Genomic DNA, 12,454 nt, shown 5'->3' on the forward strand with positions numbered 1-12,454 from the left:
ATGAATAAAAGTGAACAGAGTAACTGACATTGGCTGCAAACCAAGTAGTTAAATGAACACATCACAGTACCAATCAGTTCAAGGCAGGAGGAGTAAGGACTTACAACAGCGGCTTGAACTGGTGTGCTCATGCCCTTCATCTTGCTGGTGTGGCAATCGTTGAAGATTTGCACTGCATTCGGTTCAGGTTCTTTTTGGTCCGCACGAGATTTCCTCTGTATTTGGAACAAGTCAATATAGATACAATAATATGGCACAAAAAAAGAAGGAAGTAGCAGCTATTTACAAGAGCCTCGCAGTGTGCAATATAGCTACGAGATCCTGTGGTCTGTTGGAATTTCACTTTAGAACGGTTGGTTTTGTTCTTCAAACAATTAGCCTAGAAGAAGATACACTTGTAAGGCACATACATAAATACAAGTTCAATATGTGGTCTGATCAAATACATATAGCCTACCGATACTTTGGATCAGACCAGTGTTTAACGAGGGCTGTCCAGTCTTCATCTATAATATATTCCACTGGAGATGTTTGGGCGATTTCATTGTTAGCCTTGCCTTCAAAGTGAGATTTTCTAAGGTGGTACCGATACTGTCGCAGAGCAGACTGAAAAACATGAGTGCATGCTTGTCTAGTTGCATCATCTTTCGGATCCAACTTGAACCTCATCCGTTGAAAAAAGAATGTGCGTCTTATTAGGAGGAAGCTAGAAAGTATGGGACAGAGCAAGACAATATTACTAATTGCGGTGAATAACATTACTTACGGATAAATGGTCAAGGAAGGTGTTAAACTGGGTATTGTCTTTCTCATTCCTGTACTGGATCCACGTTGGGAGGATACATGCATGACACCTAACGGCAACGGCTGCCTCTGATACTAACTTGGCAGACTCTGTAGCATCACGTGGCCTTTTTAAACCTGCCTCAAAATGGATCTCTATTCTTCCTCCTTTAGATTTTGTTAATCTGTCAAGCATTATCCCTGATGTCTATTTCCGCTTGCGCCATGGTGCTAGTTCAACAACAAATATGGAAAGTGTTAGTGTACATCAAACTGTGAGAGTACATATAAAGGAGCATGCAACTGCAACTTGACTCGGTCAGGTACCATCTTGGTGTTGATGCTCATGAGGTTCATCTGATCTTGCCAAGTCCTGTTGTGTCAGCAGTGCGTCGGAAGTAGTGTTAGGTGTGAAGGCAGCTTGGGAACTAGCCAGTTCCGGAGCAAACGAACGAGTAACTGGTTGAGACGCTGGTACAGTTGAAGCGGATGCTGCAGCTGGTGGAGCAGGTGATACTATGTTTGTAGATTTAGCCGGTGGACTTGGACCTTCTACTGCACTATAAGTACCAGCAGAATCTCGATGGCAGAACCTTTTCCGTTTCACCCGACGAGTAACAGCACTCCCTACTATATTATTTTCCTTACTCTTTTTGACTTTTCCATGTCAAGTTGTACCCACAACACAAAAGAATAAAATCACTCTTCAAAACTCATTGATGCATGATACAGACAAGCAATACTTTGATGTAAGACAACCGTATGAGGATGGAATATGTAAGAAAAATAGGACGGCATGACATATTCACAGCTACGATGTGCAAACTAAGCAGAAGGATTTTCAAGAAAATAGAAGTAATGCAAGCTAGACACCATATGAAAGATGCAACCAATATTACTCTGCCAAGTTAAAAGTGTCTTGTCATAAGTGGCAATTCGAAAAATCAGAAGCAGTACAACGTAGAAATCAATGCAAGATGCAACCACTATCAAACTGCCATGTTAAAAGCGTCCAATCACGAGTGACTGATGCTGGATACACAACAACAGTACTTTGATGTAAGAACATGGTATGATAGATAGATGCAGTGTATTCTAGACACAGAAAGCCATGTCATATGCACATGTATAACGTATAAACTCAGCAGGTGCAATTTAATCAAAATAGAAGAAATACAGGCTAGACAACATATGCAACATGAAACCAATTATCACACGTCAACTTAGAACAAGCACCTGCGATGGTGGAGTACGGGAGATGAACTCATCATGTAGACTTGGGACTTCAACTTCATTAGCAGTAGCAGTGGCAAATCTAGAGAGTCTCTGTTTGCGGCGGTGCGGAGGACCACCAACATCCCCTAACTTACTACTTTCCTTCCTATTTTCTGATATTTCCTTATGAAGTCAAAACCACAAGATGAATAAAATTAGCTTTGCATAACTAGTTGATGCGTGATACAGACGAACACTACTTTGATGTAAGGCAAGCACAGGATAGGACGATGGAATATATACAAAAAAGACAGCATTTCATATTCACACGTACGATAGGAGGATGGAATATGTATGAAAAAACAGTAAGCGGAAGGCATTTTAACAAAATTAGAAGAAATGAAAGCTAGGCACCATATGAACATGCAACCAATATCACTCTATCAGGTAAAAAGTGTCTCGTCGTAAGTGTCATTTCAAGAAATTAGAAGCAGTACAAGCTAGAAGACAATGCAAGATGCAACCTACATCACAGTCCCAAGTTAAATGCGTCTTATGGGTAAGTGATCGTTGCAGGTATAAGTTGTAAGCTACGCAGATGTAATTCAACATAATCAGAAGCAATACAAACTAGACATCATACGGAAAACGCAACCACGTATAACAGTTCCAAGTAAGAGCAAGCACCTGTGATGGTGGAGTAGGGGAGATGTGCTCATCATGTACACATATGTTCTAGAAATAGGAACATGTGTCATATTCACAGGCATTATGTGTAAAGTAAGCAAATGCAATTCAAGTTAGAAGCAATACAAGCTAGACATCATACGCAACATGCAACCACATATAATAGTGTCAATTTAGAGCAAGCACCTGTGATGGTGGAGTAGGGGAGATGTGCTCATCATCTACACATCTACGTTGACTGTCCAGCCTTGTGTTGTCTTGCGAATCTTGTTGGGAGGATGGCGGAGTAGAATTTGTAGAGACCCCCAATTTGAGTTGCTCTGAAGGACCACCATCATCCACTGCCGGACTAATTTCCTTCAGCTGTAATGATTTTGCATTGTGAAGTCAAACCGATAAGAAAAAGGAATAAAATTCGCTCTTGAGAACTCATTCATGCATGATACTGACGAACACTATCGGATGAAAGGCAAACACATGATGCGAGGATGGAATATGTATGAAAAACAAGATGGTGTGACATATTCACACCTATGATGTGGTAACTAAGAAGAAGGCATTTCAACAAATTAGAAGCACTCCAAGCTAGACACCATATGAAAGATGCAACCAATATCACTCTGCCAAGTTCAAACTGTACAGCGTTTCAACAAATTAGAAGCAATACATGCTAGAAATCATATGCAAGACACAACCAATATCACAGTGGCGACTTAAAGGTGCCTTATCATAAGATATAGTATGCACCAAAAACAGGAAAGCGTGTCATATTCACATGTATCATGTGTAAGCTAAGCATATGCAGTTTACACTAATTAGGAGCAATACGAGCTAGACACCATATGCAACATGCAACCAGATATCACACTGCCAAGTTAGAGCAAGCACCTTGGATGGTGGAGTAGGGGAGCGGAGACTTGGACCTTATAATGCACTATCAGTACAAGGAAATCGGTACAGATGCTCCATTTACGTTGCTGCAGAGGACCACCATCATCGCCTTCCTTACTCTTTTCCTTCCTCTTTCTTGATTTTGCCTTGTCAAGTCAAACCCACAAGAAAAAGGAATAAAATTTGCTCTTCAGAACTCATTGATGCATGATACTAATGAACACTACTTTCATGTAAGGCAGCCGCAGGATAGGAGGATGGAATATGTATGAAAAACAGGACGACGTGACATATTGACATGTATGATGTATAAAGTGTAAACTAAGCACTAGGTGCTTGAACTTGTTAGAATCGATGCAAGCTAGAAACCATATGAAAGATGAAACCAATATCACTCTGCCAAATTAAAAGGGTGCCCTAACAAATGTATTTGACCAAATTAGAAGCAATACATGGCAACAGGCTAGAAATAATATGCAACATGCAACGAATAAAGGTGACTCATCGTAAGTGATTGATGCAGGATACAGAAGAGAGGTAGTTTCATGTAAGAACAAGGTTAACACATAGATGTAGTGTGTACCAAAAATAGGAAGGCATGTCATATTCACAGGTATAGTGTGTAAACTAAGCAGATGCAATTTACCCTAATTAGAAGCATTACAAGCTAGACACCGTATGCAACATGCAACCACATATCACACTGCCAAGTAAGAGCAAGCACCTGCGATGGTGGTGTGGGGGAATTGCGGTGATCAACTAGAGAGCTACGTTGACTATCTTCATTTAGCTTGCTGTTTCTTGAGAATCATGTGGGGAGGATGACACTGCACTCTTTAAACGAGTATGGGGTCTCACAGTAACCCACCCGGGTGACTGTCTCATCATAAGTGATTGACGGGGGATACAAAGAGCATTAGTTTGATGTACGAACATGGTTAATAGACATATGTAGTATGTATCGAAAACAGGAAGGCATGTCATTATCAAAGGTATAATGTGTAAAGTAAGCAGATGCAATTTAACCAAATTGGAAGCAATACAAGCTAGACACCATATGCAACATGCAACCACATTTGACAGCGCAAAGTTAAAGCAAGCACCTGGGATGGTTGTGTGTGGCCATAGAGATCATCAACTTCAGAGCTACATTTACTGTCTCCAACTTCTGACACTGCACCCATTAGAGCGCTGGAACGCTTAGTGCTTATCTTCGAATTACACTGGAGCAACTTCTGTCTTTTCTTTTCTGCATTCGTCAACACTACGTCAGAGTCTGAAATACCCATGCATAAAAAAACAATAGTGTGAGTATGGGTGAAGTGTGTGCACAATTAGTACAGTGTAAAGGTAGCAGATAGCAGGTCGGTGAGAAATAAATGACGGGAGACATATGATAGCTCTACAACATGCATGGCACACTAAATTACTACAGGATTCTATGAAAATAACAGTCGACTGAAAGCAAATAAGTCAGTCCATTTTTTCTGCACCGTCCGATGTACAAAGAATGGGCAGATCGCCTTCATCTACCTCCAACCAGTCAGTGTTGACGATCTTCCTCGAAACGCCAGCGACCACCGGCCTAGTATTCCTCCCCTGCCTGCGCCCTCCCCTCGACCTCACCACACCACCATGCTTGGCACCACTCCCGGCCATCCATTCAAGCCCCGCCGACCTCCAGATCGGGCGCAAACAGCTCCTGCGCCCCACACCCGGCTTCCCTGGGGAGCAGGCGGACTAGGTGCTCCGCGCGCCTAAGCGGGTGCTGCTTCTTTTAATTGCGGTTCGACTGACCCTGAATTGAAATCCAGGCGGGCTACTGACCTCTAGCAAAGGTGAAATAGTAAAAGGGAGGAAACCTTGTGCATTTAGTATCACGAGGAAGATGGAGTAAGAAGCGCTCAACTAGTTTCTTTCGTGGGATGAATACGGTGTGAGCGGAGACGTAAGATTTGCACGAATATGGGAAGAGGAGTACCTCTTTCTGCTGGCAGTGCTGTGTCCTCCTTCTGTTTTTCCGACGATCTTCTTCTTGTTCGCCGGAAACCAGAAGTTGTGGAGGACGGTGCAGCCTTGGACGAACCCATGGCCAAGTTGTTGAGTGTGGTGCGGTGGCCGTCTGTCGGCGGCGGGGAAGCAGATCCGATGCGGCGAACGATGGCGTAGCGGGAACAGCTCCGGTGTGGTGGACGGTTGCGACAGTGGAGCCGCAGCAGTGAGGCGCAGGATGGTGTGGTCGGAGTGGTTTTGGTATGGCGCACGTCGGTGTCGGTGTCGTGGAGGCAGCTCTGCCTCGGCTTCAGCTGCTAAGTCCTTGAGGGCGTTGCGGTTGCGGTTGCGTTGGACGATGACGTCGGGATAGCGACTCCGGCGTGATGGAGGAGGGCGGCGGTGGATTGGCCGCTATGGGGTGGAGGACGGAGGAGACTGGGGTTTCGCGGCTGGTGGAGAGGGCGTTTTCGCGCCCACGGAGTATGAATGGGGAAACGGAGGGAGGCGGGGAACTAAGGGGGAACAATGTTTCGATTTGAGACGCGCTTGTTTGAAATTTGGGGAAAGTTACAAACTTTCCCCCCATGTAAAATTTCGGACATATTGCGGGTTGGGGGTAGGACAGTCATGTCAGGTGTCCCAAATGTGGGCGGGATAGATTTCCGCCGAGCGCATGGGTAGGCGCCCACGGCGTATGAATGCTTCTCTGGCGTCTTGGTGAAGTTACAAACCTACCCCGGTTTAGACCTTTGGACATCGGGCCGATAGGCTACACGGGCCAGAGTCAGGACAGTAATTTCCTACCACCAAAACATTAGTCTCGCGCGGTTTCGGGTGACCAGAGGCCTATTTGGCGCTTCGTTCAATATTTGGGAGCAGAAGCATTAACGTTTTCGGTTCTCTTGAATTGAACTTTCAGGATTTGTCAAACTTCACAAATCTTTACTCTTAAAAATCCTAAAGCTACGATTATTTTGGAATGGAGGGGGTACATTTGAATATACATTATACACGAGTATATATTAAAAAATATGCAACTTACCTCAGTTCATGCATGGTTCCAAATATAATCTCCTTGGTTGCAAAAAAAAGTTAGATACGCGTATGAATATATATATATATATATATATATATATATATGAGAGAATTCCTTATTTGGCCCTTTCTTAAATTTTGGTTCCCTTTTTGGCCCTAAAAATTTATTTTTTCCTTTTTTGACACCCTAACTTTATTTTCTTCCTTTCATGACACTTCCATAGATTTTTTCCGTTAACACCGTCAACTATGATAGGAAAAGTCGTTTTACCCCTTCTTTATAGCATGCTAAAAAAAAGAAAACGAACCGCCCCTTCTGCCCTCGATTCCCCTTCTCCTCCCCGAGACCTAAACCTAGCGCAGCGGCGGCACGAGCGAGGAGCGAGGCACCCAGCGGCAGTGGCGCGAGCGAGGCACCCAGCGGTGGCACATGGAGGAGGGCGAGGTGGACGAGGGCCATGGGCGAGGCGGCCATGGTGGGGAGGCAGGGGGCGGCCAACTCTTGGAGGATGGGCAAGGCGGCCATGGTGGGGAGGTGGGGGGCGGCCAACTCCTGGAGGACGGGTGAGGCAGCCATGGTGGGGAGGCGGGGGGCAGCCAACCCCTGGAGGACGGGCGAGGCGGCCATGGTGGGGAGGCAGGGGGCGGCCAACCTGCTGACGACGGGCAAAGCGGCCATGGTGGGGAGGCCGGCTGTGCGGCGGTCTCAGCCTTGCGTGGTAAAGGCGCAACACCGGAGCAAGGCCAAGTATCACCGAGGGATGCAGCTACATCGGCTTGTCTAGATGGGTGAGGCATCTCTTCTTTAAATTTAACAGAGTACTTAGAGATGGCTTTGAAGATTACTTAGAGATGGATCCCAAATGCAACATATTTGCAGCACCTCTCTTCTAGATTTGTCGAAATGCAACATATTACTTAGGAGTTTCATATAGAGATGATAATTTGCTGCAAAATCTGAACCTAGAGATGGATCCCAAATGCAACTCATGATTAAGATTATTTGGTTTTTACAGGATGGATCAAAATTCGACTTATGTGCTGAAAATCAATTTGCTTGGCAACCCAAAAAAGGCTAGAAAGGATATCAAATGCTTCTGTTTTGATAAGGTTATTGTTTCCGACTTAACAAATTATAAGGACTTGGTTGAATCAATCGTAGAGCAGTACTCGCCTCGTTATTTGGAAGTTGCACATGTTCAGTATTATGATGATGTTCTTAAAATCTACCATGAAGTAACATCTGACCAATAATTGGTGTCGATGTTTGAGAAACACTCTAAGACAAAGGTTGTGCACATGTTTGTTGCATATTATGATCCATCGGAACCATATGAGCCTATAACGGAGTGGCATAGTGATGCGCATAGCCAACCTAACAACATAGAACAAGATGATGATGATGATTATCTTCGCAACCCAGTACCTGAGAATGGGCATGTTGGTGTTGATGAGGAAAATATTTATTTAGAGGATGAACCTGTACCTCTTATCATGGTTCCTTGTTCCAACAAAGAACAGGACAAAGACTATGTTCCTGATCATGAGAGCGAGGTTGAGAGCGAGGTTGAGACCGAGGATGAGAGCATGTCAGAGGTTGAAGTAGAGGAATATGAGGAATATCACGAGGCAGATCATGCACCACACATTGAATATAATAAATTAGATCCTCCAATGAACGAAGGAAGAAAATATCCCAATATTGCAGAGTTTAAATTGGCGCTTTCTCAGCATGCAATCAAACATGAATTTGAGTTTGACACCGAAAAGAGTGCACCACATAGGTTCAGAGCTTATTGTTCAAGAAGGGATGAAGATAAGTGTCCATGGAGGATATATGCTTCTACAATGGAAGATGAGTGCACAGTAATGGTAATTTTCTAACTTTACTCATGTGTGCTTAGTTTGTGGTCATGGTCTTTACTCTAGTACTAATTTTCTATGTTCATCTTTTGTAGGTGAGAAAGAACCCTTGTGGTCATGATTGCTCTAGTACAAAAAGAAAAAAGAAGTTGAAGAATGCAAACAAGCGGTGGATATGTGAGCACGTGAAGGACTGGCTAATTGAGGATGCAACTCTAGGACCAAAGGCATTGCGAAAGAAGCTTAAAGAGCATCATGGAATTGATATCAACTCTAAGAGAGTCTATATGGGTAAGCTGCTAGCCTTGAAGGAACTATATGGTGATTGGGATACAAGCTTTATAATCTTTATAGTTTCAAGTCGCAAATTGAAAGTTGCTGCCCCGGTAGCATAGTGATCATTGATCATCACACAATAAAAGATAAAATCAGATTTAAAAGAATTTTTGTTGCTTTGAAGCCTTGCATCGATGGGTTTCTTAATGGCTGCAGGCCATACTTGGCAGTAGATAGCACCTTCTTGACAGGCAGGTTCAAGGGGCAGCTGGCTAGTGCTACCGCCGTTGATGGCCATAGTTGGATGTATCCAGTTTGTATGGGTGTTTTTGATTCTGAAACTAATGAGAATTGGACCTAGTTCATGCAAATGGTTAGACAAGCCATAGGATCCCCAAGGGGTTTAACCATATGCACCGATGCTGGGCAACCAGTGATGACAGGTGTAAAAGAAGTGTTCCCAGAGGCTGAACATAGGGAATGTATGTTTCACTTGGTGTCCAACTTCAAGAAGAAGTTTCATGGAAAGGTGTTTGATGACCACCTTTGGGCTGCTGCTTACTCATGGAACCCATATATATTTGAAAAAAATTGGGCTGCAATGGACATAGCAAAGCCAGCGGCAATTGCATATCTTAGGAGGTGGCTACACTAGGTTGTGGTCTAGGAGTGAGTTCTCAACAATTTCCAAGGTGGATTATGTTACAAACAACTTGGCTGAGTGCTTCAATAATTGGATTAAGCATCACAAGTCCTTGAACTTGGACGACTTCTTTGATAAGGTTAGGCAGATGATTATGATCATGTGGAACCGAAGGAGGAAAGTAGCAAGGAAGTTGGTTGTGTTGATTCTTCCCCACATAATTAAGAAGTTGAATGCAAAGACTAGAGAATTAAACTTGGAGGTGGTAGAAAGCTCAGAAGAAGTCGCTGAAGTGACAGCATTGGGAGGCAGCGGCTTTAGGTTTGTGGTCAACTTGCTTGACAGGACATGTTCTTGTAGACAATGGCAAGTTTCTGGCCTTCCTTGCAAGCATGGTCTAGCATTTATCACATCTCTTATCAATGCACACATACAGAATTATGTGGACTTGTATTACTCCATTGACAAATTTAGGGAAGCCTATGACCAACTAATTCCTGCCATGGTTGACAAGAACCAATGGCCTAAATCTGACCATGGATTCTTCATGTTTCCACCACTACTAAAATCCACGGCGGGTAGGCATAAAACTGAGAGGTATAAAGGCTGCAGTGAGAAGAAAAGAAAAAGCGGCCAACACTTATGCCCTATTTGTAAGGACTATGGGCATCATTGGCATAAATGCAAGAAGGGTAACCCAGATGACATTGCTGCTATTTTAGCTGTGAGGTAATAAATATAATTGTGTAACCTTGCTTCACTTGCATTTTTTTGTAAGCAGCCATACATGTTAACTACTTTTTTGTTGCTCATGTAGAGGACCACCAAAGAAGAGGGCAAAGACCACCAAAGCATCAATTGTGCCTTGCGAGGATGATGCTCCAGCAGCCTCTATGTGCTTTCCGCCAAGGTTAGCCACTTTACACTCATGCTCATAATTATATGAAATCTGTGTTTGAATTCTAAGTAACTTCTCACAATAGCCAAAGCTTGGAACCTACAACTACGAAAAAGAGAAAACATGATAACTCAATTACTGGAGCATCAAAAAGGTAAGAACTAGTTCTGAATTTTGTAGTAGATTAGATGAAAGCTTGGTTTTGTATTCTAATTGCATTCTTCTCACTATAGCCAAATGTTGGAGAAAACAACTAAGGAAAAAGGGAAAGGGAGTAAATCTGGATCCAGAGTAGCAAAAAGGTAACCTATGGTTGTTTCCGAATTTTATGTTATGTTATGCATTGTTCTATTGTTAACCTGGGCTACTATATGTGATGTATGATGTGCTGCCATGAATGTGTATGTGTAGATCAACAACTCAGCCCATTTGTGTGGCCAACAAGAAAGCATCTGTTGCTTTGAAATTACATGCCAAAAGAAAAGGCAAAGAGGTTGCTGATAAGTTGCCACACCTTCCTATGGTGCCACATGATAGCCCTGCAATGGGCACACGTAGCAAAAAAATGAATCCTGCCAGCCCTGCAATGAGCACACGAAGCAAAAGGAGGCTTAGCTTGTGATTCTCATTGGATCCCTTTCCATATCATGGTTCATTTGGGAAACTTTTGAGCTGTTTATGTAATATATATGTGAACCTGGGCTTTTGTAAGTGCTACATGTGACCTTCATGTGTTGTATTTGACATGATGTGAACCTGGACTATTATATGTGAACTCTATGTGAACCTGAATGTGTGTAGAGGACTAAATATGTGGACTATTTCCGTATATGTGAACCTGGACCAAGTTTCTATGAACTTTTAGTTTGCATACATGTGAATCTGCTCGAAGTATATTATAATTTGTGCATATATGAACTGTACAGGGGATATATCATCAATATACAAGGGAGGTTCTGTCCAATTATCCAACTAAAATTAAAGCTGTGCTAAATAGCATATTTGGTTTCATTTGGTAATGTATTCAAGACAAACGGATCACATCACCATTGCTTTTGACTTCTAGTTCACAATTTTGGTCACAAACTACACCAAGGGTAAAAAGGACTTTTCATGTCGGATTTAACGGTGTTAGTTGCCAAAACTGACGGAAATGTCATATAGGGAACAAACTGAAGTTTGAGTGCCAGAACATGAAGAATTTTTTTACTAGGGCCAAAAAGGGAACCAAAATTTAAGAAAGGGTCAAATAAGGAATTCTCTCTCTCTCTCTCTATAGCATGTTCAAACTCACAACAAATATTGATGCCTCCTTTTACATCTGATTTACAAATGCCATTATCTCGGGTTCAAATAGATGAATGCACTTCCTATGAATTCGAATCTTCGAAACCCACTTTATGTTGAATTCGACATGTATTCTATTTCGTAGCTAGCAATTTGGAATGTATCCATGCAAGTGACAAATGTATAAAGTTCTTCACACTAACAACATGGAGTGCACTAATTAATGTTTATATATGAATTGCAAAATCATCCATTGCCTGTATTTCAAACCGCTCTCACTCTATGGATCGATAATATGAAATAAACACATGCACATGCTAGAATTCAATTGCAGTTGAAGAAAGAGCCTACTCCTGGTACTGTATATTAGTGATAGGGGTGTGTACAAAGTACACGTGAATACCAGGCATTGTGCGTGTGTGGATACTATCGACGAACTAGCCCCCAAGCTTGTATAACATACTAAGGGCCTAGGGTTACAAATCATATATAGTCGGCTTATCACCAGTGGGGATAGAGTCCTCCGCGACTCTGGTAGCTTCGTGTTGTACGCCGAGTCCTCCACATGGGTCTTCGCATAACACGTCTCGGTCCAACCTATATGTGGCGCAGGATGGAACCGACCCATGAGTCTTCATGTTGACCCACCACAACTAGAAATGATGTGCCCACGACACCACACACGCAATCGGCCACTAAGAGAATAAGCATATACAATAGTACAACGGTATCTAGCTCACGATACGTCTCCATATTTTGTTGATGACACTGACGGACTTTGCATTTGATGCGTGCTCCGTATTTTGTTGACGACACTTACGGTCATTGTATTTGAAGCGAAAGCACGATATGGTCACGGTCACCGCATACATTTTTTCGTG

General features: G+C 42.9%; 2 protein-coding genes across 2 annotated transcripts; both read left to right on the forward strand.

Moving 5' to 3' along the window:
* The first annotated feature begins 7,869 nt into the window (after positions 1-7,869).
* On the forward strand, positions 7,870-8,864 carry LOC125546743. The gene is made up of 2 exons (XM_048710890.1): positions 7,870-8,478; positions 8,565-8,864. Exons 1-2 carry the CDS (start codon positions 7,870-7,872, stop codon positions 8,862-8,864), a joined length of 909 nt encoding a protein of 302 aa, XP_048566847.1.
* A 706-nt stretch (positions 8,865-9,570) lies between these two features.
* LOC125548196 lies at positions 9,571-11,112 on the forward strand. Its single transcript, XM_048711864.1, has 5 exons — positions 9,571-10,117; positions 10,206-10,298; positions 10,372-10,440; positions 10,520-10,588; positions 10,698-11,112. Exons 1-5 carry the CDS (start codon positions 9,891-9,893, stop codon positions 10,906-10,908), a joined length of 669 nt encoding a protein of 222 aa, XP_048567821.1. The 5' UTR covers positions 9,571-9,890; the 3' UTR covers positions 10,909-11,112.
* The last annotated feature ends 1,342 nt before the right edge of the window (positions 11,113-12,454 follow it).

The sequence above is a fragment of the Triticum urartu genome, chromosome 3 (assembly GCF_003073215.2).
Source record: "Triticum urartu cultivar G1812 chromosome 3, Tu2.1, whole genome shotgun sequence".
NCBI lineage: Eukaryota > Viridiplantae > Streptophyta > Magnoliopsida > Poales > Poaceae > Triticum > Triticum urartu.